Raw genomic sequence first — 25,714 nt, 5'->3', positions numbered from 1 at the left:
CAGAAAGGGCATCATTGTTTTTTGACTAAGATAAAGTATATAATCCAAAAATATATAAAGAAGAAAGTGAAGAGCCCCTGAAGTCCCATCACCCCAAAGTCGACACCTCACCCTGTCCCGACCACCTGTGCCCATGGGTGCATAGCCAGGTTCTTGAGCGAAGTGGATTCACGAGGGGGCAAAGACCAGCTTCGTTCCCACTCACCTTCCCCAGGTGAATTCTTTCAGGCGTGCTGATGACATCTCAGGCAGACCTTGTGGGCTACTATGCCTTCCAGTGACAGGAATAGTCACATTTGATTAATTTCCTAAACTGCAGACTTCATTCAGTGCAGACCTTCCCCTTGCTCCCCGCCGGGGCCTGTGTCAGGCTTGGCTGCTGTTTCCCTAGCTCGCTCTTCTGCCTCTTCCCATGCAGGCCCCTGGTGGCTTTTTCTGAGCCCAGGGAAGGGCAAGAGTGGGAAGGGGGTGCAGATGTGCTGGGGTAGCTGGCCCTCAGGGCAGTGCCCTCTGGCAGGGGCAGGTGGATCGTGCTGCCTCTTGGGGGAGCACTTTTCCGGGTCTCCACGAGCTCCGCTTGCTGTGCTGCACCCCACAGCTTCCTGGTGAGGGACTGGGCACTGCAGCTCCTCGCGCCCCAACGTCCCAAGACTCTGACTGGTCCGCCTCCCACACACCTCTGCTCGTTGTCCTCGTCCCCTCCTGGCGGCCTTTTCTGTGGAATCCCATCTGGAATGAGTTCTAGGCTGGTTTCCTCCCATGGGTCTATTTGCCGTAGGAAAATGTGGCAAATGCTGTGGGTGCTGGCACATCCGACCCCAAGGTGGCCCTCTCCTTGCTCTTCCATCTTGTGCTAAAACTCTAGGGGACACGTGTCACCTCTGCAGGTCGTCCCCTTGACATCCCTTCTCATGCTGGAAGGGACACACCATCCTCCCCGGCAGCCCACCAACCTCAGCCCAAGTGCCGACTGGAGGGAGGGGCCTGGCCGGTGCTGGAGACACACGACAATCCATCAGCCTGTCCTGCACAGGGGTCTGGACTGGGCTACTCAGCCTTTAGAGTCTTGTTCTCAGCCATGGGCCTTTTACGTTTAACTTAAAACAGGACGCGTGTTTTCAGTTTACTTTTTCCCAGTCACTGATACGTAATAGGCATCTTTCAGCGCCAGAACAAGGGATTGCCTCCTCCTCTCTCGTGGCCATGTGGGGCTTTGCCTTGGATGAGCATCACGCACTGATGGGGGATTTATGCTGTGTCGTTTTCCACACCTGTGAACCGTGCGTGGAGCTCCATCGTATTTGTGTCTTTACACGCTTACATGGCCATCTTTCTTTTTTTTTTTGTGGAGACGGAGTCTAACTCTGTCGCTCAGGCTGGAGTGCAGTGAGTCAGGCTGGAGTGAGTCAGGCTGGAGTGAGTCACTGCAACCTCTGCCTCCCAGGCTCAAGGAATTCTCCTGCCTCAGCCTCCCGAGTAGCTGGGATTACAGATGCCCACCACCATGACCAGCTAATTTTTGTATTTTAGTAGAGAGGGAGTTTTACCATGTTGGCCAGGCTGGTCTTGAACTCCTGACCTCAGTTTTACCATCTGCCTCAGCCTCCCAAAGCGCTGGGATTACAGGCGTGAGCCACCATGCCCAGCCATCTCTTTAGGATAAATTCCCAGAATGGGAGGTGCTGGGTGGGAGACGTCACCCTTTACAATGGGGACCTTTGCTTCTGGAGTTGGGGCTGGTTCCGTGGTTTCTCTCCCACCTGCTGCCACATAAGTCAAGTGATTCCTGTGGGTGGGAGCTCCTGGGAGGAGCATTGATGACTGAGGAGGTGCCTCCTCCCGGCAGCCTTTTCCTCCAGTCCCTAGTTGCTTCCTGGCAATGGGAAGCTCCTTAAGTACCTGTTGGCAGCACTGTGAGATGTGGCCGTTTGATGTTGCCTAAGTTGACCCTGGCACTCAAAGCCACAGCAAGTGTTTGATTATTTATGTTTATTATTAAAATCAATCATCAATCGTTTATTATTGTAATTATGCACTTATTTGTTTTCTTCTCCGTTATGGGAAGACCACAGCCCGCGAGGAGGCTGACCTGCGCTTCTGCCAGCTGACCCGGGAGTACCAGGCCCTGCAACGTGCCTATGCCCTGCTCCAGGAGCAGGTGGGGGGCACGCTGGATGCTGAGAGGGAGGCCCGGGTGAGTGCAGCCAGCCTCAGGGCTCGAGGGAGGGGCCCTAGATCATGCAGGTCCTTTCCAGAAGTGTGACATACCCTGGCTTGGACACTCAGAGGGGATTCTGAGAGGTGATGGGGAACCCAGAGCAAGGTCTTTGCTGCGGTGACATTCTAGATCCCTCTCTGCATCCTCGGTGTGATGGCAGGAGCTCTGGAACGTTGAGCTGTTAGAAGAAGCATCACCTGTGCCGTCTGTTTGGAGGAGAGCATGTGTCCAGAATTTAAGACTAAGTGATGAAATCAGACGTGGCCGGCTTGCAGGCTTCAGGCTCCTCTCCCTCCAGGGCTGCGAGACCCCGCCCTCCGGGACATCCACCAGAACACTTGCAGGGACTCTGGGGTGCTCCCCAGCCACCAAGGCACTCTGGGCCCTGTGGCCACCTCAGTCCAGGACACGCCTTTCCTCAGGCTGGGCTGAGCTCTGCCTTCTGGAAACCTCCACCCACTGGCCCTTCTCCCACCTTCGGGAGTCACATAGACTGGGGCCTGCTCTCCCTTCCTCCTGTGAGTGCGGGGGACTCCCGGAGAGCACACACGGGTGCTTCCCTGCAACCCCTTTCCCATCTCACCCCCACACTGGTCCCCTGAGGCAGGGGGAATTAACCCTGTCTTCCAAATGAGGAAACAGGCTCAGAACTGAGCAACTTGCCCCCAAATGCCCAGATGGTACCTAGCAGAGCTGGGAGTCGAGGCCAGGTTTCTCGGACTGAGGGCCTGTGCTCTTTTTCAGAGCCCTGTTCAGGAATTCCACAAAGGGATGGATTTTGGTGATCTTAAAGGCGATGGGCCAGAATGGAGTGTTGCCTGGCAGATCAGATGGCAAAGGCAGAGAGGAGAGGCCATGCCCACGTGGAGCTTGTTCCAGGGGCAGCTGTGGCCCTGTGTGGGGGGAGTCAGGAGTAAGGGGGAGCCAGGAGTAAGGGGGAGCCAGGAGTAAGGGGGAGTCAGGAGTAAGGGGGAGTGAGGTCAGCAGGGCGGAAAGCTTCTTGTCCCACCATAAAAGGCCTAGTCTTTATCATCTAGGTCAGAGGAGGGAAACTGTGAGGCTTTGTGTGGGCGGAATCATTTTTGTTTTGCTTTTTAAATTTCGTCTACTTGCCAACATTTAAAAGTCAAGAGATTCCATAGAGAAATCCAGGTTTGTGACCTCTCTTGAAAGGTCAGAACGTCTGGCAGCAACAGGCGTCCCATTTCATGTGGCTGCTGCTGAGTGGCAGCGCCTCCCCAAGATGGGTCATGTGCCTCTGGCTTGCCACAGTCCCCACCACTCCCTGTTACCCCACACCCTGTTGACTTCCCTTATTTCTGTGACTTGCTTGGTGCTTGAAGTATTTTGCTTTGCAGCCCCTGCTGTAGATGATAAGGGGCCTGGACGGGGGCTACACAAGTGTGCAAGCGTGTCGAGGTCTGATGATAGCTGAATGAGCTTCAGATTCAGTGAGGACTGGACTTGGTCAGAGAGCTGGTCCTGGACCCCCAGTGTGGCTGGCTTCTGGCTCACTCACCCCCTTGAAAAACAGGGTCCCTTCTCCAGGCTTCATGTTCCTTGCCTGTAAAACCAAACAAGTCGGACCTGTCAAACTCTCAAGGCTGTTCCGTTCTTAATGATTTTGTGTTTGAAGCTGAGCCATGCTTCTAGTAGGGCAAGGTGGAATATGTGCTCCTAAAAGTGAACCTCTTCCTAAGGTTTGCCTATAAGGATCCTAGACATTGCTTGCATCAAGGCATGACACTTTCCACTTCCCTGTCACCCACTGGAGGTGACCAGCTCACTGCCTGGTCTTTTCCCTTCCAGACTCGGGAGCAGCTACAAGCTGATCTGCTGAGGTGTCAGGCCAAAATTGAAGATTTGGAGAAGTTACTGGTTGAGAAGGGACAGGTGAGCAGGAATGATCTGTGCTCTGTGGATCTTTGCTTTTCTGTCCCCTCGGTGGTGTCCCCAGGGCTCGCCCGTGTGCCGAGGGGGATATTCTGTGGGGCTGGATCAGGAGCTCCAGAGACACTAGAGGAAAAAACACTAGCAGAACCCAGGCACGGGTGTGCTTCCTACTGAGCCTGCGTGCCGAGTTTAAAAAATCAAAACAAGGTATGGCATTCTAACTTGGCCTTTTCTTTGTTTGTTTGCCAAATGCACAAAAAGGAGGTAATTCCAAAAGCAATGGTGTGATCAAAACTGTTTTTGACTTGAACCTGAAGAAGAGCTGTCATTTCCTATCAAGATTTTAATTGTGAAAAAGAACCAGCACCCATGACTAACCCTGGGTTATTGCAGAGGCCCCACCTCTGGTCTCTGATTGTGTCTTAGAACAGTCTGATCCTGTGCTGCTCAGGTTAGAGTCACCTGCACCTACCCATCCACTGCATTTGATTAGGCAAGGCCCGGTTGACAGTAAGACACAGCAGAAAAGCAATGCCTGGGCCTAGACCTGTCCTCTGGAGTCGGGGAGACGCCAGAGGGGGCTCTGGGTGGAAATCTGGCCTCTCAGGGGGTGGCATCCAAAGGTTAGTATGAGTCGGCCTCCTCTGTGTCAGAAGTGCTGCTGTGGTGACATAGGTGACATAACCTGAACGTCTCCCTGGCCCCATGTGACAAGGTGTATTCTGTTCACACTCCTGTTTCTCCCTGGGGCCTCTCAGGGATGCAGGACAGGAGGCACCATCGTCTTGGAACTGCCCCATCTCGAACTCTTCCTCTGCTTGGCTGTTTGCTGCCTCAGCAAAATTCATCAGTCACATGGCCTCACTAACAGTGAGGGTGCCAAGGAGGGTGTGGGCAGATGGAGTGTCTGGTGGCCCCCACCCCCACCTGCAGAGAGGCATCTATGGGGGACTGAGGAGGCCGGGCAAGGTCTACTACAGGTCTTAGGCCCAGTGGGACACAGTGGGAGAAAGCAGGCGTGAAGCGAGGGGTGTAAAAGATTCCAGGCAGCTTAACAGAAGCAGCTCCGGAAAAGCACTGCAAAGCTGCAAAGCCAGCAGCTCAGAATGGCTGCCGCAGGGCTCAGGGTTGAGACTGAGGTTCCCATGGAGGTGGACGGCCAGCGACCAGCATGCATGCCTGGCACAGAGTAGGTCGCCACCGCAGACTTTACCAATGGACTGCGTGGGGGAATGTGAGTGCCCGCCCTCTGGAATGACTTCTGTAAACCGTGGTCTGCATCCTCCATGTGGTGGGATTGTGATGCAGAGATCACACACTATAGCTGGCCACCTGGGTCAGAGGGCAGCTCTGCCACTTCCTTGTTGCATAACCTTGGGCAAGTTACATAATCTGTTTGTGCCTCAGTTTCCTTATCTTTAAAATGGGGCTAATAATAATTCCTAATACCTTAAGCAGGTAGACAGAGGAGAACCCAGGAGTAGCTGGAGCAGAGATCCAGGTGCCAGATGATAAGGCTTTTTTTTTTAGGCTGCTAGTCTCAGTTTCCCTCTTCTAGGCTGAGCCAGCATATCTGTAACTTGCCTGATCACAGTCTATGACTAACTTAGTGTTGTAAGTAAATGTTTATTCCTTGGTGCTGCAAGGAAAAATCAGCATTCAGACAAAAATGTTCTCAGCAAGGCAATTTTACTTTCTGCGGAAAGGGTGCTGCCTGTTAGCAATCAGACACATTGAACAAAGAAAAGCAGGGATATTTATTCCTTACACATTGGGTCCTTACTGCTGCGTCCTATCTCCATTGACTGGAGCTGGACCTCCCAGTCTAAGCTAGACCCAATTGACTAACAACTTAAAACTTTTCTAGATAGGTAAAGGCAATAGAGAACAAAGGAAAAGAGGAAATTGCTTGTGAAGAGACTTAGAGAAGTAATAACATTTCCAAATAAGGAAGCAGCATAAGCTGCAAGCTGGGACATGTTTGAGCATGTCTATAACAAATATCTTGGTTAAAGTACAAAGACCTAGAATGTACTTATTCCCTTGTATCTAACAGCTACATAGGAGTGGCTTAACAAAGAGTTATTACTACAAAAGCAAGGAGGCTTGAAGGAAGTTAGTTTTTAAAAGAAACTATTATTTCTAACACTTATGATTTATTCTTTCATAAGAAGGGAAACTTTGAAGAGGAACTTTTTTACTTTCCACACTTAGCCTCCCCCAGGGGGGTAGGTCCTCTCTGTGTGTCCTGCTCTGCCCTCCGTGCCTGCTAGAGAATGGCGCCAGTCTGGGGCAAAGCCTGTGGCTGTTCATCCAGCAAGCACTTCCCAGAGCCCTCGCCCATCCCAGGCCCAGTACTGGTACCTGGGACACTGGGTCAGTTTGCTGTTGAGTAACAAACCACCCCAACACTTAGTTATTTAAAACAGCAGGGATTCTATTTGCACACAGTTCTGTGGATCAGCAGTTTTGGCTGGGCACAGCCTGCCAGCTGCCGGCCAGGTGCCTCCGCCTCAGGGAGGCCCACCTGGCTTCTTTCCCCATGATTTGGGGCAGGGAAAATGGGCAAGCCCAAGGCCCTAGCAGGGTCTAAACCTCTGCTCAGGTCACCTCTGCTAACATCCCGGTAGCCAGAGCATGGCATGGCTCAGCCCAGCTTTGAGTTGGAGAAATGGACCCCATTACCTGCTGGGAGAAGCTGCCAAGTCACATGGCAAAGAGGGTGGACACAGAGGTGGGAGGGAGGGTTGCAGCCATTTTTGGCCACAATATGCCACAGACAAAAGCTGGGTGGAGCACAGCCACTCCTCACAGGTGCTCGCAGCCTGTGAGGCCCACATGTGGGTCAGCATGGGAATGACACAGGTGCCAGGTGCCAGGGAGACAGAAGCCTGGAGACAACCAGGGCCTCTTCTGTGCATTCCATGCACTTGGGACCAGACCCTAGGCCAGGCCTCTGCTTCTCAGCATCCTAGAACACCAAGACTCTGTGAGCCTGGCCCAGCCTGGTGCTTGGGAGGGGCCTCTGCCCAGCCCCGCCTCTGTGGCTGACCAGCAGAGAAGGGAGGAGGGAGTTGGAGAGGGCTTCCCATAACTTTACTTATTCCTTCATCCGCCCATTCCATGATTCACCGAGTACCCCTGTCCCCATGTGCCAGGCACTGTGCCAGGCTCAGGGTGCCATGTGCTCACAGGACTTATCCAGGAGGATGTGGCCAGGCAAAGAAACGTGGGAAGGGTGTCACAGGCAGAGAGAGTAGAATGAACAAAAGCATATCTGTGGCTCTGGCCAGTCCACGGGGTATGAGGTCAGCCTTCCGCAGGCATGGAGGGTCTGCCAGTGTGGACCAGTCACCCTGGAGCCACATTTCTGTCAATTAGACTGACAGAATGGAGTCATCATGCTTTGGGGAACGTGAATGAAGTGGAGAAGGGATGCCCCACAAACCAGCCGTTTCTCTTTTTGGGGTTTAAAAGTTGACAGGGACAATGAGGACACATCACAGCTGTCATTTTCTATGACCTTTCCATAGTCAGTTTCATAGAAAGTGGCCTTTATCACTAAAAGTTTGTTACTTGGCCATCTGTTTGCTTCCATGAATGTGACCATATTTAGTGCTTTTCCTTAGGATTCCAAGTGGGTTGAAGAGAAGCAGCTGCTCATCAGAACAAACCAAGACTTGCTGGAAAAGGTGCGTGACCCACCTCAGGGAGGCACAGAGCCCCAGGGCAGTTGGGACCCCACAGGCCTGCTCAGACCACACGGGTCGTGCCCAGCGCCATTTGGGTACTCCGGTGACCAGGGCCTCAGGGCCTGCACGCCTCCTATGAGGAGAAATGTCCTCCTCACATGGAATCAAAGCCACATCCGTGGTTCTGTCCTCTGTGACCAGGTCTGCAGAGTTGGTTTAGCTCATCCTCCTGGGGTACGCCACAGAAACGCAGAGACCTGGCCTGTCTTCCCAGGCCACCCTGCAGAAATGAGGAGGGCTGGCCCCAACCTCTGGGGACACCCTGCAGAAACGTGAAGAGCTGCCCTGTCCTCTGGGGACAGCCTGCAGAAACGTGAAGAGCTGCCCCGTCCTCTGGGGACACCTGCAGAAATGGGGAGGGCTGGCCTATTGTTGGGCTGGTCCATCTTCCTGACATTGGGCTCCAGGCCACCTCTGCTGTGGCTTTATGGTCCAAAGCCCTTCACCCACCAGTGTGGTGGGCACCCGAGGCAGGTCCGTGGGCAGATCCTCAGGCCATCTTTACCCAGTGCAGCTGACCCATAATGGGAACTGGGCCTCTGTTCTTCTCTTTCTGGTTGTGAAACTTTCCAGAGCTCTCGGGGAGTCTGCTTGGGGGTAGCTCTAATGCTTTGGAATTAAAATCGTAGCTTATTTTTTCCTAATTGGTGTACAATTCACTTATTCCTTTTGTAAATTTACTGCGTTGTGCAACCATCACCACAATGCAGTTTTGGAACATTATTGGCCTGGTAAAGACCCCTCCTGCCCATGGGCAGTCCCCCCTCTGCCCTGCCTCCTGGCCCCTGGCAGCCTCCAGTCCACTCTGTCTCTGGATGTTGCAAGTAAGTGGAGCCAGACCCTAGGTTAGGCCTCAGCTTTTGAGCGTCCTGGAGTATGAGGACTGGAGGAACCTGGCCTGGTCCTGGTGGGGGGGCCTCGGCCCAGCCCCCTCTCTGCTGCTAACCAGCATGTGACCCCACTCCCTTCCCTACATTTCTCAAGAGCGTTTGGGACAAGGGCATTTGGGACGGCAAGCAGTCCCGGGCCTTGGGAGAATTTTAGCATCTTTGGTGTCTTGTTCACTAAATTCTGGGAGCCATGGAAAACCCTCACCTCACCCCTCATGCCATTTCTAAAGGTCTCCCGGGGGTGGGATCACCTGGCAGAGGACCCACTCTAGCCTTCTGTAATGGTGCTGTAGGGCCCGCTTTAGCCTTCTGTAATGGTGCTGTAGGGCCCTGCTCTAGCCTTCTGTAATGGTGCTATGAGGCTTTCTTTACTCAAAGCCCTCATTTACTTGCGTTATTTTAGTGACTTCTCGCTGCTGCCAGGTGATGGGTGCTACTGTTTCCCTTCTTGGACAGAAGCTGAGGGCTGGAGTAGTTGGCTAAGTGATCCAGCATCTCCCAGCTGGGACTGGGATGCAGGCAGTGTCACTTCCCACACTGATCTGCACTCTCAGAGAACTCTTGCCTTTACGGCTTCTTCTGCAAGCTCTGTGGGGAAGCAGGAGGGGGCCTGCCTGCCGCAGTTGGCTGGGCCGCTGTCTGGGTAGGCTGAATCTGGTGGGGCTTGAGTTGGAAAGACCTGGACAGGCTTTGGGTGTGGCACTCTTGCTTCCCAGTGTTTGGCCACAAGGGAGGGACTTAATAGCCCCATGCCTCAGTTTCCCCATCATTCATTTATTCAGCAAATATATAAGTAGCCCCTCCTCCACTGGGCCAGGCTCAGAGGTGCAGGGGTGAACCTGGCCCAGCCTCTGTCTCCTTCATTCCCAGACGCATCAGCAAGAAGGACCTGCAGCACCTGCCTCCCTTGCTACAAACCCTGCCCTCTCCCGCCCCTTGCCCACATGGCCGGTCCTCTGCTTCCCTCCAGCCACTCAGTCAGGTGGCCTGTGACCAGGGGACCCCAGTGCTCCCACCCATCCTGTTAATCCGTAGGTGTCTTTGCTCTAGATTTACAGACTGGAAATGGAAGAGAACCAGCTGAAGAACGAAATGCAAGACGCCAAGGATCAGAACGAGCTGTTAGAATTCAGAGTGCTAGAACTCGAAGTAAGAGACTCTATCTGTTGTAAGCTCTCAAACGGAGCAGACATTCTCTTTGAACCCAAACTGAAATTCATGTAAAGCTCCCAGACGTTTTCAAGCATGTGGAAAGGGGACATGTTCTAGTTTCTTTCTTTCTTCTTTCTTTCTTTTTTTTAAATCTGTATGTTCAGAATAATTTCACTGCCTTAATGTGTTCTGGAGAGAGTGCCCACCCAAGTCTATGGACATGTACCAGAGCTAATATATTTATTGCCTATGGCTTGTTTTGCACTTAATAAAATAATTTGTTTTTGCAATATTTTGCCTTTTTTATTTGTGTTTCATTTCCATAACTACTTCTTTCCTGCATGCATAGTCACCGGGTACGCATTCTGCACACCCAGACGGAAGCACTGTTGCAATTAATAACACACCTTTTTAAGTGATCTTGCATGCAGTAAATCTCACCTTTTGAAATAGCAGAGTCTGACCTGAGCCAGCAATTGACTCTAGAATGTGTTTAATGCCAGTTTGGGCTAATTTTCTATTTGCCAAGGTAAACACAAGGTAAGTAAAGACAGGGTAGAAGGATGTATTTGCATAGGCGTTTAAGAAAACTAGTTACGTTGTTCAAACTCTTTTATGCAGTAAATACAGACCCAGGCATTGCAGCAGTATTGGGCTAAAGAAATTACTATTTGCAACTCAAACTGCAACTCAAAACTACTGGAGGGAGATCAGTTGCTGTTCACGTGTAGAAATCCCGTTCCTTCGGGAACTGCCCCAATGCACCGAGTGAGATTCAGTGAAAGAATACTAATGGTCTTACTGCTTCCAACTGAAATCTTACCTCGGGTGTGTTACTGTATTGCCTTGCTCTCATGGTACTTCATAATCCTTCTTTTTGTTTCTGTTGAAAAATCATTGGCATTTTAAACATCACTTCAGTTTGTGATGAGTTTCTCTAAGCACCTGTAGTGGCGCGGCTCTGCTGTCTCTCAGCTGAAACCTTTGCATGCGTGAAACCCTCAAAGTGAGCACCCTCACAGTGTCTGTGGCTTCCCCAATTTTGTTTTCTCCTCCCGGCTTGAGTTACAATTCTGTCTGCATTAGAACTGACCGTGTGTACCTTGTTGTGTGGGCAGGGACCTGTGGCCTGAGTATTTCTCACACCAAGTGTGACTCAGCTCTTGGCTCAGCATGACATGAGCATTTTATTTGTGCGGCAGAATTGGAAGTTATGTGAGATCATTGTTAATACTCCTGCCGCTGTTAGAGAACCTTTCACAAATCCTTGTTATGAGTCTTTCTCATGAGAATTCTATAGGCACTAACCAGTTCACTAAAGTTTTCTTTAATGGTCTCCACCCTCCTTCAGAACCACCAGAAACAAAATGGCTTTTTTTTTTTTTTTTGAGACAGAGTCTCGCTCTGTCACCCAGGCTGGACGACAGTGGTGTGGTGCGCTCTGGGCTCACTGCAACCTCTGCCTCCCTCAACCTCCCTAGTAGCTGGGATCACAGGCACACACCTCCTCACTCAGCTAATTTTTGTGTCTTTAGTAGAGACAGGTTTCACCGTGTTGGCCAGGCTGGTCTCAAACTCCTGACCTCAAGGGATCCACCTGCCTCAGCCTCCCAAAGTGCTGGGATTACAGGCATAAGCTACCATGCCCGGCCTACAAAATGACTTTTGTTCATATAAAATCTGAGCTTTTGGGGCCACTTTTTCTATGGAGACGCCATTTAAGTAAATTTGCTGATACAAAGGCATCTGTGGAATGGAACCATCATGAATTTTTTTTTTTTTTTTTGACTAATAAGGGGAAATAGGGTTTTCTTACTAGACTGTTTCAAACCTAGTTTAGTCAGGTTAGGGCTTCATGGAAATTAATTGAATTACTACCCAGTCCTCCCTCTTTCCTTCAGTCTCACTCCAGAGCATCTTCTTAAGCCCTGCCGTCTAGATTCGTGCCTCTCTTGGCTATATCTCTTTGTTGAATTATTCAAGACACCCATTGGTTCCGTAGCTAGATTCTGCTAGAATGGCCCCAAGTGTGTTATTTTGTACCTTACTGTAACTTTGCTCAAACCAAAGCAGTTTGATTGAAAGGTGTAATTTGCAAAGGTCTTCTCTGCTGCCCCGCCATGACAAATCTGTCCATCGCTAAAGTGTTTAAAGTGCGTTCTGTGCAGGAAACACATCTGAGACCTGAGTCCTGTTCTGCCTCTGTGCTTTAGCCCTGTAAGTAACTAGGTTTTCCCGACCTTTTAAAAACTCATCACTTATGTATGATTAATAAATACCTATTTCGGGAAAAGACTTGCTCTTCTTCCTCCCTTAGTAATTGAGCTTTGCTGTAAGTCTAAGGCAGGGGTAGAACGATCACTGGTTGTGCTAGTGTGGTTCAAAAAAAATTGTGAATGTTATTGGCACATTGTACTGGAAAGAACAGAAAGTCAGCCTTTGGGGCCGGGCGAGGTGGCTCACGCCTGTAATCCCAGCACTTTGGGAGGCCGAGGTGGGCGGATCACCAAAGGTCTCTGGAGTTCGAGACCAGCCTGGCCAACATGGTGAAACCCCGTCTCTACTAAAAACAAAACAAAACAAGCAAACAAAAACAACAACAACAACAACAAAATTAGCCCGGCATGGTGGCGCATGCCTGTAATCCCAGCTACTTGGGAGGCTGAGGCAGGAGAATCGCTTGAACCTCGGAGGTGGAGGTTGCAGTGAGCCAAGATTGTGCCATTGCACTCCAGCCTGGGCGGCAAGAGCGAAAAAAGAAAGAAAGAAGGAAAGAAAGAAAGAAAGAGAGAGAGGGAGGGAGGAAGGGAGAGAAAGAAAGAGAGAGAGAGAGAAAGAAAGAAAAAGGAAAGAAAGGAAGGAAGGAAGGGGAGAGAAGAAAGAAAAGAAAGGAAAGAGAGAAAGAAAGAAAAAGAAAGAAAGGAAGGAAAGAAGGAAGGAAGGAAAGAGAAAGAAAGAAAGAAAGAAAGAAAAAAAGAAAGAAAGAAAGAAAGAAAGAAAAGAAAGAAAAAAAAAAGAAAGAAAGTAAGTCAGCCTTTGGGTCCTCAGAGTGCAGGGACCTCAGACTCAGCCTCCCTGAGCCACTGCCTCCCCTTTGTCTACAGAATGAAAGCAATGAGCCTGCCTCCTGGGGTTGTGTGAGGATTAAACGGGAGAGTGGTGTGCCTGGCACAGGGTAGTAAACCATAGTTGGCGGCTTTTGCTATCTATTCAAATTTAGTGCAACTGTGTTTTTTAAATTTTGTAATTCTGTGACTTCGCAATGGATAAAGCCATGGTACCCTGTTAACCATTTCTCCCTAGATGAATAGGTAAGAAGTAAACACGTTTCCAAAGGAGAACGGCTGCGTGGGAAGGCGTGAAAACGTCGTAGTTCACGGACGAGGCTGCTTCTAGTCCGAACTCGCGCTTTTTAGTAACATCTGTGCCCACTGGAATTCCTTGGTTTTTGCTGAGTAACGTGGGAAAATGGCAAGCGGTAAATAATCCGGTCACATTCTGTTTTTAAACCGAATCTTTTCCCCAGGAGAGAGAGAGGAGGTCGCCAGCATTTAACCTCCAAATCACCACCTTCCCTGAGAACAACAGCAGCGCTCTCCAGCTGTTCTGTCACCAGGAAGGAGTTAAGGTAGCGTGCCTGGGGGGTGCCTCTGCTAAATGCCAGCCAAGGGCTTGCTCCGTGCCCGGCTCAGTTGTAAAGGGGGAGTGCTGGGATAGAATTGATTTTCATGAGATACCCCTTGTGTTAAAAGTCATAGTTTGACCATTTATTAAGGGGTCACCAAATGTGACTCTATTTTGACCCATGTGTTTAAAACAGCAGAGGCTTGGTGTATTGCCCCGAGGGTGAACCCCAGCTCCACCGCTGCTCTGGCCTGTAAACTTTCTGAGCCTTAGCCTCTTCGCTATGAAATCCAAATGACAATACCCACACCATGAAGCTGGGGTGATGATGAAATCAGATCATGAACAGACGCCAAGTGCCTGGCCCTGTGCCTGGCATAGCAAGGTTCTGTAGAGGGTGGCTGTGGTGGCTAGAAGGGTCCGGGGTTTGCCATGTCCTAAAGCCCTGCTCAGCTCCAGGGACAGTGTCCTGACTCACCCAATTCCATGGCCCTTCTAGAAAGCAGTGTTTGTGCTGGTGTAACACTCAGCAAATGAGCAGCAGTTATGCCTTCTCTCCCTCACTCCCCAGAGGAACGGCTGGGCACAAAACTTGGCCGGAAAAGAAAAGAAAGAACACGGTATCTTGTCGAGAGGAAAGGCCGTGGCCCTAGAAATTGGTGTGGTTGGTCTCTGTAGCTCACACAAAAATGAACGTTGGAAATCTCTTCCAGGATGTGAATGTTTCTGAACTTATGAAGAAATTAGATATCCTTGGCGATAACGGGGTAACTATGAGCGATCGGTTTCTGCTTTCGTGTTCTTGTTTTGATCTGGGTGTATTCTGTGTGACTTTCGTTTTGTTTTGTTTTTTTTAAAATTTCTCTCTGATATAAGAGATCTAAGAAGTACAATGTAAGGCTTTTGTATGGCCATGTTCCTGGGTGGGTGGAGGGGTTGGTATTCGTCAGAAGTGGGGTTCTGAAGTTAGGTTCCCCTGGCCTGTGAGTGAGGAGGGGATGGGAAGGCCTGAGAACCCCTACCCAGAATGCAGGTGGAGTCACATGAGATTTCTGAAATCAGAAAGGGATCTTTTGGCTATCCTGAAAGATGAACTTGAATGTAGCCATGTTTCACAAAAGCTTAGTGTCACTCTGTGAAATGTCCCCAAACAGAGGGACAGGAGCTGTGTGCCTGATGTGCTGGCCCCATTAGCGAGAGGGAGCTGACCCTCGGGTGCAGCTCGGAGAGAAGCTAAGAAAGTTGTTTGGTGTTGGCCGGGCATGGTGGCTCACGCCTATAATCCCAGCACTTTGGGAGGCTGAGGTGGGCGGATCACCTGAGGTCAGGAGTTCGAGACTAGCCTGGCCAACATGGTGAAACGCCATCTCTACTAAAAATACAAAAACTATCCAGGTGTGGTGGTGTGCATCCCAGCTACTGTAATCCCAGCTACTCGGGAGGCTGAGGCAAGAGAATCACTTGAACCCAGGAGGCGGAGGTTACAGTGAGCCAAGATCACACCACTGCCCTCGAACCCAGGTGACAGAGACTGTGTCTCAAAACAAACAAACAACAACAAAAACAAACAAAAAAACTTGGTGCTGACTGTCTGCACGTGGATTTGGGATCCAGTGTCAAATGCCCTTGCCCATTTTTGTGTTTTAGAATTTGAGAAATGAAGAACAGGTTGCAATAATCCAAGCTGGAACTGTGCTTGCCCTGTGTGAAAAGGTAGAAGCCAGCGGCATTTCTGTGCTCACACCTTGTCCCGGCTTCCCAGCACCATACAAGAAACTGTACATTGGCGTCTTGCTTTGCGTGGGAGCATGCATTCCAGTCCGTCTGCGTCTGCACGTGCCCGTGCATGCCTTTCCATTTTCTTCATGAAGGAAGTCCCACATGCTCGCTGTAGAAAACCCAGAGATGCAGGAGGAAATCAAAACCCGGTGGAGGAAACAGTCTGTCACATTTGTGTGTTTCCTTCCAGTGGTTTCCCTGTGTCTGTTGTTTTTAAACTTAGTCGAAATGATGCTTGACATCCGGTTTTCAATCAGGCTTTAGAAGCATCCTCCATGCCATTTAACATGGTTCATAAATGTGTTTAAATGACTGTGCATCTCTCCATCACACAGTTATACTGTTAGTTACTGAAGCCCCTCTTAGCTGTTAGATATCACAGGTGTTTCCACTTTTTTTTTTCCCTTACAATCGTGCAGTGGTAAACTGCACATTTTTTACACATAAATTTCTATCTGCATCTTAAAATACGCCCATAGGATATGTTTTAGAAGCAGAATAACGGGGCCAAATAGTAAGAATGTCTTGAAGGACTTCGGCATGGTCAAAACAGTGTCCAGAAAAGCGGCACCAGTTACCCTTCTACCCACAGCCTTACACGTCGTTGATTGATGCTTGACATGGCATGTTACCGCTGCCGAGTACTTTGTTGATTGGATGGTGAAAACTGTATCATGTCATTTTTTAAATTTTTATTTGAGTGCTAGTGATACTGAGGTTTTTTTGTATGTATTATCTATTTTCTTCTCCTTCCTTGTGAATTGTAATTGCATTTATTTTGAGGGTTTTCCATTGGATTTATTCACCCATCCATGCATTCATTCATTTGACAAATGTGTATTCATTGTCATTGTCTTTCTTACTGACTTCTCTGCGTGCTTTACATATTAAAGATATTAGCTTTTTGACCTGTTTGTTACAAAACACATTCCCGATGTGTTTGCCTTTTACATTGGTTTAGGGTGTGTTAGAAATACACAACTGTTTAGGGCTAAAGACCTTTTCCTTTCAAAGCACATGAGTTCAACTTTAAAATGCTATTTTTGCAGTGATGAGGTCTTAATGATCTTAGTTGGGATTCATTCCTGAATCTCTGGAAGGGCATTTAAACTGGAAATAGTTTTCTTCCCAGGGCATCTGTTCAATCCCTCAATCAAGTAAAGAATACTAAATGTTGGTAACAGACTTATGGCCAAACCTTGCCCAAGGTCACACTGGTAGGCAGTGAGAGGATTGGAACTCAGCTTTCTCCTGTTCCTATCATCACTAAACCTGGCTGAGCTTGTGTCCTCAGGTGAACCGCGGGACGGGGATGACTCACACCTGGCCGGCTGGTGGCCATCAGGTGCAGGTGCAGGTGCAGGTGCAGGTGCAGGCATGGGGTGAGACACATGAGACACATTCAGCACACCTTCCTTTCCAGCAGCAAAACCCTCCATGGCTGTCTAGGCTCCTCCAACAGTGCTCCGTGTAGAGTCACACAAAGTGCTGATTAAACACTTATGATATTTATGACTCAGTTTACTCAACATCCACTGGAACATTTACTGAGAGAGAGCATCTTAGTGTCAAGTGCTGAGCACAGCCCTGGTAGACGTGGAGATGTCACATCCACCAGTGTCTGATTTGATGTCGGGGAGGCCTCTCCTGGCTTGGGTCTTGGCGACACCACTTGCCAGCTGCAGGGGTTTCGGCCAGTTTCTCACCACGTCTCTCTCAGCCATACCGAGCATCCTGGTGGCTCACAGTCTCTGTCGGAATCCGCGAGGCTGCATATTTCAGTGGCATCAGGCATTGCCATCTGGTTCAGTCAGGCACCTGGGGCCGTGCTTACTTCCTGGAGATGCTTGGTCAATGCCTGTGGATCGGGTGAGCAAGGAGCAGGAACCTGCCAGTGACTCAGGGGGCTGGTTCGTCACGGGGCTGGGGCAGAGGGCGTTGGAGGGCCAGGGCGCCAGCTGGCAGGAGGCTTCCAGCCTCGGTGAGAGCAGCCCTCTGCAGGGCGCTGAGTTCTCCCACCTGAGCCATTCCTGATGCACCCCTCCCCACGCCCAACCCACAGCAGGTGTTCCAGGCCCGCACCTTAGGTCCCCAGCGCTCCTCATCCTCTGGGCATCTGTGAGATTAGCAGCCCTCTAGGACAGATGAGGAGGGGGAGCCTGTCTGGGATCCGGCCACTGTCTGCTTGACCCTCACCATGCTGTGCTTGCCTGGCAGCTGCCGACCTCCCCGCTTGCACCCTGCCCACCCCCACCGCCGCCCGCCTGCCCCTGCCCACTAACCTCCCCAAGCCAGTCAGCCTGGTGCCGTGCCTTGTGCCCTACACACTAGAGAGCCGTGCCGGCTGCCCTAGTCTGCCAGCCCCTCACAACCCCTACTGATGGTTATGGGGCCCCGATTCTGAGCCTGGCACAGAGGTGCCAAGCTCCCTGTCTTTGAGGACTGGACTTAAACCATGGTTTTCTCAGGTTGGGTTCTAGGAGACACTGGCCCTGCCATTTGTCTGTGGATAAAGGTCCAGTAAGCTTGGGAGTTGCCACTTGTCTTCTCCCAGCCTTGTTGGTGTGAGAGCTCCTCAGGTCCAGAAGTGGACCCTCATGTGGGGTGGGAACTGCATCAGCAGGACCCTCTGAGAATCTGGCAGGACTACTAGGGGACTGACGGTCTGCTTTGCCTGGGACTGACAGCTTTCCTGGGACGTGAGAATTGCAATGCTAAAAGAGGGACAGTCGTGGGCCAACAGGGACAAGCTGGTCACCCTAGAGCCGACAGGCACTGCAGGGAAGTTTGCAGAGGGGGAGGGCACCTGCAATGTCACTGCCAGAGAAGGCTTTCACAGACAGGCCCAGTTAACCCCCATGCCACTAAATACTCCTTATTTTAAAAATTGTCATTCCATACTGGTATCCGAATAAGCGGAAGTCAATGTCAATGTTCCCTTAGAGGCATGAATTTTTTTTTTTTTTTTTTTGAGACTGAGTCTCACTGGTTGCCCAGGCTGGAGTGCAGTGGCATGATCTCAGCTCATTGCAACCTCCACCTCTAGGGTTCAAGCGATTCTTGTGCCTCAGCCTCCTGCAGCTGGGATTACAGACATGTGCCACCACGCCTGGCTAATTTTTGTATTTTTAGTAGAGATGGGGTTTCTCCATGTTGGCCAGGCTGGTCTCAAACTCCTGACCCCAAGTGATCTGCCCGCCTTGGCCTCCCAAAGTGCTGAGATGACAGGTATGAGACACCTCACCTGGCCTTGAAGCCCATTTCTCAGTGTGTAGGTGAAGTGCAACCTGAAGGAATGTCCTATGATGTGCCTGTGTTGATTTCCCTGCAAACAGCATCTTGCACCGGGCACGTGCCTTCCTCATCTCCACCCACTGAAGCCCTGCCCAGTCATCAAGGCACAGGCATCCATCCTGGCACCCGTCAGCCCCACTCCGGTTAGCCACGTATAGGATCAGGGCAAGGTCTCACTCGCCTCAGCACATGGCACGTGCCCTGCAGAGAAACTGAACCATGAGACATTGGAGGGTTTCTAAATCATAGCAGTCATATCTCTTCTCCCTCAAGTTCAGAGTGGATCGAGAAAAAGACACTGGCCTCAGCCAGGTGGGAATGCCTTAAAGGCCGTGTTTTCGCTGGTAACGATGGATAGGAGAATGAGGCATAGGTCTGAGCCATAGTCAGACTTTCTAATAGTTGGCCCCGAGTTGAAGCCTTGGGACCCTCCCCAAAGGGAGAGGAGAGAGATGAGCCCCACCAGTTGCAGGGGATCTAGGCTCTGCACCTGAGGGGTCCTGGGAGTCGGGGCACAGGGAGCGGCCCCCACCCTGCAGCAGGCCACCCCCGTGAGGCTGCTCAGGTTCCCATCAGCACCTCCCTGTGGCTGGACTCCCTTCTCCTCCCCAGCCTGAGACCCCCTCTCCTGGGGTTGGAGCATAACCATGAACATTGTTTCTCCCAGGAGTGACTGAGGCCCCACAGCTCTCTGGCCAAACTCTTTGATATTAAATTTCTGATCTCACGTGGCCGGGGGTCCTCATGGCCAGCTCGCTCTTCTCTGTGTTCTCTCCCAGTTGCTAAAAAGGTCTTGTTAAATTTATTTTTTATATGCAAGTTTTTAAACGACAGCAACAGCAAAGCTCAACACTGTGTTCCGTGGAAACCATTCTGAGAGTGGCTTGTTGTCATCATCCAAAAATGGGTTTCCCGTTTTCATTTCATTCACTTTTTGACTGCTTGCATGAGGATGTTAAAAAGGAAATACCTGTAACTCCTCATCCGAAATATGCTTATCTGTTTCTAAGAAAACACGCATCTTGTCTGAGCCTTGTTTGAGGAAGTGCCAGCCACCGCGGCTGGCACAGGCTGCTGGGTGCTGCCTCCGTGGCTGGTACTGGAGCATATACTGGGGGCCGAGCTCACGGTGACGTTAGGGAGGGAGTTCTGTGACAGTACTCGATCAGTTCTAGTCCCCTCTGTACAGACAGCACACACCACACCAACCTGCACACCCTCGATTCTCCTTCATTCAACAGAAGTTTATTAGGCACCTGCTTGTGTCAGGCCTTGTGCCAGTCAAGGAAGTCCAACAGGAGGTAAACATGGTCCCCACCTTCAAGGGGGGGCAGCAGGGTGAAACAGACAACAGCGCCTGTCAGGTGAGTGCTGTGACCAGACATTCACAAGGTGACTGACATGGGCACCATGGAGGGTAACTGACCCCATGGACTCAAGCAGGGTAGGCTTCCTGGAGGAGGTGACAGCTAGCTCAGGGCCTAAAGACTGAGTGATGCTAGCTCAGTAAAGGCCTGGGACTGAGGCTGGGGCCAGGAGAGGTAGGGACGGCACAGGGAAAGGCTGGGCATGTTCGAGGGGCTCTGTGTAGTTAGGATGACCAGGGCCTGGGATTTCAGCAGGGACAGGAGATTGCTGACTGATGAGACTGTGAGCATTGCAGAGGCCACCCCACGCTGGGGCCTTGCCAGTGTTGTCGGGAGTGAGGGGATGTCTTTGGAGGGCTCTGAGCAGAGCAGGGAGGTTCCATGAGCCCATGTGTGGTTTTTAGGGAACTTGCTGGCTGGGGGGCAGAGAGGGATTTGTGGTATGTGGGGAGGTTTCAGATATGAACCTGGGGGCTGAAAGGGGAATGGGGGGTTGATGATGGGGAAGGAGTGCTGTGGGTGGGTTTGAGAACCAGAAGGAGGCGAAGCCAGTATGTTGGAAGTGGATGGAAGGAAGGAGGGGGCACTCTTCCCCATCAGGGGTCCTGGCAGGCCCTGGAGATTCCTTGAGACTTGGGAGTGGAGGGGTGCAGGAGGCAGCGGCACACAGGGTGTGGTGGGGCAGATCTGGGTGGGAGACATTTCAGAAAGTGTAGGGAGGGTGGATCCCGGGGGGAGGGCAGAGTAAGGTGGGGAAGGCGGAGGGCAGGGCTCCAGGACCTCACAAGGGCAGGGTGACCTCGTGAGGGTAACCAGCTGCTGCCAGAGGAGGGGGAAAGCAAGGAGTACAAGGAAACTAGGGGATCCTGGGGTCAGGAAAGGAGGCTTTCTGCAGCTGGGGCCTGGAGTTAGGAAAGGGGGTGCTCCACAGCCGGGGCCTGGGGTTGGGAAAGAGGGAGCTCTGCGGTTGGGGCCTGGCAGCGGGAGGCCATCCAACAACCTGAGCAATGAGGAGGTCAGTGGTGTTGTCAAGCCCGGACACCCCTCGGTGCCTTAAACCCGGACACCCCTCGGTGCCTTGACCTCCCCGCAGCCCTCCCCCATATGGCAGCCCCCCTGTGCTGGCCTGGACTTCCTCCCATCTTAGGGGCTCCTCATAGAGACACATCTGCATATGACACCTGCTTCCGTGCTCACCCCCAGCCCAGACCCCAGAGGGAACGTGGACAGAGCTCCCACTCCCTTACCTGGCACTCAGGTGCACGCCCTACCTGTTTGCCCCCTATTCTGTGCCTGCACCCTCATGTCCTGGCACGAACCCTGCTTTCATGCTCCTACACCCCCTATCCTGTGTGTGATTCCACTTCCTCTCACGGTGGCACCAGGCACTCTGGGCTGCTCCAACTCACGTTGCTGGAGGGATGAGGGCTTTGGCGTCCTGCAGGCTGGGTTCCAAGTCTCCATTCTGCACCTGTGTGACCTTGGACAAGTTACTTAACTCAGCCTCCATGTCTTTACCTGCAAAATGGGGGTGATGCTGCCTACTGCATGGGGTGGTCGTAAGAGGGTCAGATGAGGTCTCCTGAGTGAAGCATCGGCACAGAGCAGGCACTCTGTGACATCAGCTACACCACGCCACTTCCTCTGCTGTACACACTCGCAGCCGTCCACACTTGGGTCCACCCAGGCTCTGAATCCAGCTTCCACACCACGTACATGTCACACTTACACCTATGACCTCCTGCACATACAGGCTGGACCATGCACACACAACCACACCATCCGCAGGTGCAGGCATGTGTGTGCCGTGACGTGATCCATTCCTGAGCACGCCCTGAAAAAGCCGATCTATGAAATTCACACACCTGTGAAATTCCAGGGCCCGTTGGGTTCTGACTCTCACTTTGCTGCACCCCCCCTGTCCCTGCTGTTTTCTAGTGGCTGAAGCAAATAGAGGGGACCGAGGCCGCCCTGACCCAGAAGATGCTGGACCTGGAGAAGGAGAAGGTAAAAGATTTGACTGCCTGGGGGTGGGGGGAGAGGGTTCGAAGAGCAAAGTCGATTGCAGGAAGGCTTTGCATGTGTTTTCCTAATGATTTGCATGCATTTCCCAATTTTGCTTTTGCCCCAGTGTTTGTTCTGAGTAATTATCACCCATTTACTTACCTTTCACTTGCTCAGTTACTCATTCAATACCTGTTTTCAGAACCTCTGCTGTGTCCCAGGTACTATGCCAGGATTAGAGGCTTGGTAATGAATAAGTGGGGTCCCTGTCACCAGGAGCAAGCTCACAGGTCTGCAGGGTCGTGCAGTCATGAGCTCCTGTGAATGCAGCGTGAGGATGTTAGGAGCGACACAGCCCAGACATGGAAATGCTGGCGCAGTGACTCTAGGAACACACGGGCAGGGCTCAAACCTTTGCTGGCCATGAAAGCTTGGGAAACTGGACTTTAGTTTTCTCATTGATGAATGGGAAACTCCAATCTGTGCTTTGCTGGGCTGTGGGATGAGAAATGCTAGATACACAGCCAGGGTTGCGCTGTGCTTGGCACCTTGGGTACCTGAGAAATGGTGGTGGAGGTTATTCACTGGGGTTATGGACGTATGGAGAGCCTGGGGAGGACAGAGAAGGCTTCCCAGAAGACGTGGTTCTTGAGTAGTCAAAGGCCGATTCGAGTTCTCCAAGGAGAAATGGAAATGGGAGGAGAAGGAGGAAGGCGGAAGGACTCGTGGGGCCTGGGAGCAGGGAGTGGTGCGGAAAGAGCCCTGACTGGGGCCAGAAGGCCTGGGTTTCTACTCCCACCTCTGCCATCACCGAACTGCGGCATCTAAGGTGAGGCTCTGGTCCTCCCTGGCTCTTTCCTTCCTTGTCTATAAAAGGAAGTGGCTACAGGAGATGAACTCTAACCCTGAAACCCGCAAATCAGTCATAAGAAGAGATTTGCACTCTGGAGAGATCAGGTTTGCCGGGTCTTAGAGAGTGATCCAGGGACATGGGAGGCAGTGAGAAGAGTGCTCAGTGAGACCGATCGGGAGGTGGGTGAGGCAGTTCAGGCAGGAAGAAAGAACCACATCTGGGACCATGAAGACAGTCTTCTGGGGCCACTAAGACGCGGCAGGAGGAACCCAGAGGGACTCCTGTGAACTGTGCCTGGGTTTGACGTGGGTCCCTTCTTTACAGTCAGGTACCCAAGAGGAAGGGAAGCAGGAGGAAGGGGATAATCTTGACTGAGGATCCAGGTGGGGCTGTCAAGGGTGCCCTGGGTCAGTGAGGCTCCCGCTGGGCGATTCACGTGGGGGCAAACAGGGAAGACCACCAAGTCCCTTCTCATCTGAGTGCCCCCAATTCGGTGAGACTGCCACTGTCTAGCACACGGGCTCTGAAGCTGTCATGGATTCCTGTTCTGACGCTGGTCCCTGATGGCGCCTCCCTCTTTCTCAGGACCTGTTCAGCAGGCAGAAGGGCTATCTGGAAGAGGAGCTCGACTACCGGAAGCAAGCCCTTGACCAGGCTTACCTGGTAGGACCAGAAGTGGGTTTGACACTTTGGCTTCCTAGACTCCACATTAGAGGCTGCTTTTCCCTCCGGGGCTGACACTGCATTTAGGGTGCTCCCCAGTGCCAAACAGGAGCGACAACAATGCCACCTCCACCGTGTGGCTGGAATGACTGTACAGATGGTCCCTTTTCCCAAATCAATCGTGATTTTCAAAAACATTCAAAGTTACTTTAATGGTTTTCTTAGACATACTTCTTAGAAATGAATTCTAGTAATCATTTGGGATGAATGGGAAGAACCTCTATTTCTTATATGTTTGATGATACTTAAATAGTCGGACTTAAAGTCCCAAAGCAAGTTTTCCTATAAATAGGAAAAAGAGATGATCACAAAGGAACACAGAGGTAAAGCAATTAGATGAGGCCAGGTGATTTTCAGAACCGAGGGGACGAGGTGTAAGGTCGGATGTAATATCGCATTTGACTTGCAAAATTGGTTCTGTGCATCCTGGTGATTAAAGTACAGTGAGATGATGTTCAGGGTCCTGTGTCCTCACCCTCAAAGCTAAGTGCTCCTGGCACTGAGAGAAATTCTCCTTGGGGGAGGCGGGGAGTTGAGTAAGATCATGGAAACTTGTCTCTGCAGGAGAGAGAATTTAGAGTTCAATGCCGTTCCTTGTAGGAAGAAGCTAGTGTGGTAGAGACTCTTGAGCAAATCTGTGCCCAGATCATTTGCAGTTAAAGTCATTTTACAAAAATGGATTTGCACCTACAAAATGCAGAGCCAATCACTAAAAAAATGACTTTAAAACTCTGCTTCCCATGAGAGGCTCCAGGAAGACAGAGAGCAGGTAGCCTGGGCTTAGCTCAAATGGACAGGAGATTCTAGACGTGAAGGCTGGTGCAACTAGCTCTGACCCTTGGCCCTTCCTGTCTAGGCTGTGAGGCTTGAATCCCTTCAGACTGAGAGCAGGAGATGCAGACGATCAGAATGGACTAAGCCTTATCAAGACACATTTCCCTCTGGGCACACGATGTATCAGCAGTGTTGAGGGCAACTAACGAATGGAGACATTCTCATCTATACCCTGGTCTGTCTCCTGCCTCTCTAATCTTTTAGGTTTTTCCTTGTTTTGGTCCTGGCTTGGTCCTTTTGAAAACACCCTGCAGGATGGGCCATCCCTATCACACATTCCTGTTCTCCCCTAGCGTTTCCCAAAAAACGCCGAGGAATGTGATTGTAGATGGACCCTAGGGCCCTGCGAAGCGTAGCGCAATAGAGTAAGTTGGAAAACTCTGAAGGACCTCTTGGGGTCTTAGTGTGCTAAAGGGTGAGTCGAGGCTCTGAGAGGAATGTAAGCAAGCAGTGTGCCTCTGAGAGGAATGTAAGCAAGCAGTGTGCCAAGTTCACTGGATCATTGGACCTTTTTTCAAAGGACACCTTGCAGAACTGGCATTTCTGAAAACACACTTCGGAACACCTTGGGGTCCACCCTTCCTTTGTCTAAGCACCAACTCAGGGAGGCCTGAGGGATCCCTCAGAGTGCTGAATCTGCAGAAGAGGCCCCTGCATGCTGGTTCTGCCACCATATAGAAGCTACCTTCACACTTGGAGTATTTGAAAGCCTGCCGTGGGCAGTGTGCTCCCAGTGGGATTTCAGTCGCACGGGTAGACAGGAGTTCTGACGCAGCTCTGGACTCTCATGAACAGTCAGGAAGTGAAATGCTCTGAGAGGGTGGCAGGGTCGTGTGTCCATGCTGGGGCCAGGACAGCAGGTGCCAGATGCAAGCCTGTGTCCCTTTGTCACTGAGCTGAGTGAGGTGGGGCAGGCCCGCGACGGGGTTTCCAGAATCAAGTGATGCGTTTCCATCTGGAAACTGGCCACGCGGGGGTCTCCTGGGAGCTTGGCTGCTGAGTAGAGAAGGGGTGAGCCTGCAGGCACCAGCAAGCTCTGCTCCATGTGGAGCCCACCTGGGGGCCCTGCAGCTCTGCCGGGAAACAGATTCCGGTCTTCTAATTCCCCAGGGGCAACCGCTGGGGTGGGCAGAGGTGAAGGTGATCATGTTTGTTGGTTAAAATCAGTCTGGCTCAATGGGCCTGGATCCCAGCAGGGAAAAGTCAGAGGAGACTTGAGAAGCAAGTGGCCTGATAGTGATGGAGGGCTACTGGGTTAACCTCTGCCTCGGTGATGGAGGGCTACTGGGTTAGCCTCTGCCTCGGTGATGGAGGGCTACTGGGTTAACCTC

At 51.4% G+C, this 25,714-nt stretch overlaps 1 protein-coding gene across 1 annotated transcript in view; it reads left to right on the top strand.

The window, feature by feature from the left end:
• Nucleotides 1–25,714, top strand: part of JAKMIP1 (janus kinase and microtubule interacting protein 1) — a 201,720-nt gene that overhangs the window by 162,776 nt on the left and 13,230 nt on the right. The window contains exons 10-18 of the mRNA XM_012002137.1: nucleotides 2,066–2,194; nucleotides 4,028–4,111; nucleotides 7,741–7,803; nucleotides 9,804–9,902; nucleotides 13,432–13,533; nucleotides 14,243–14,296; nucleotides 15,177–15,242; nucleotides 21,908–21,976; nucleotides 23,412–23,489. Coding sequence (XP_011857527.1) covers nucleotides 2,066–2,194; nucleotides 4,028–4,111; nucleotides 7,741–7,803; nucleotides 9,804–9,902; nucleotides 13,432–13,533; nucleotides 14,243–14,296; nucleotides 15,177–15,242; nucleotides 21,908–21,976; nucleotides 23,412–23,489 — 744 coding nt within the window. The remainder of the gene's footprint in view (nucleotides 1–2,065; nucleotides 2,195–4,027; nucleotides 4,112–7,740; nucleotides 7,804–9,803; nucleotides 9,903–13,431; nucleotides 13,534–14,242; nucleotides 14,297–15,176; nucleotides 15,243–21,907; nucleotides 21,977–23,411; nucleotides 23,490–25,714) is intronic.

The sequence above is a fragment of the Mandrillus leucophaeus genome, unplaced genomic scaffold, assembly GCF_000951045.1.
Source record: "Mandrillus leucophaeus isolate KB7577 unplaced genomic scaffold, Mleu.le_1.0 Scaffold68, whole genome shotgun sequence".
In the NCBI taxonomy this organism is placed as follows: domain Eukaryota; kingdom Metazoa; phylum Chordata; class Mammalia; order Primates; family Cercopithecidae; genus Mandrillus; species Mandrillus leucophaeus.
This window is presented reverse-complemented; position numbering and strand designations above follow the sequence as displayed.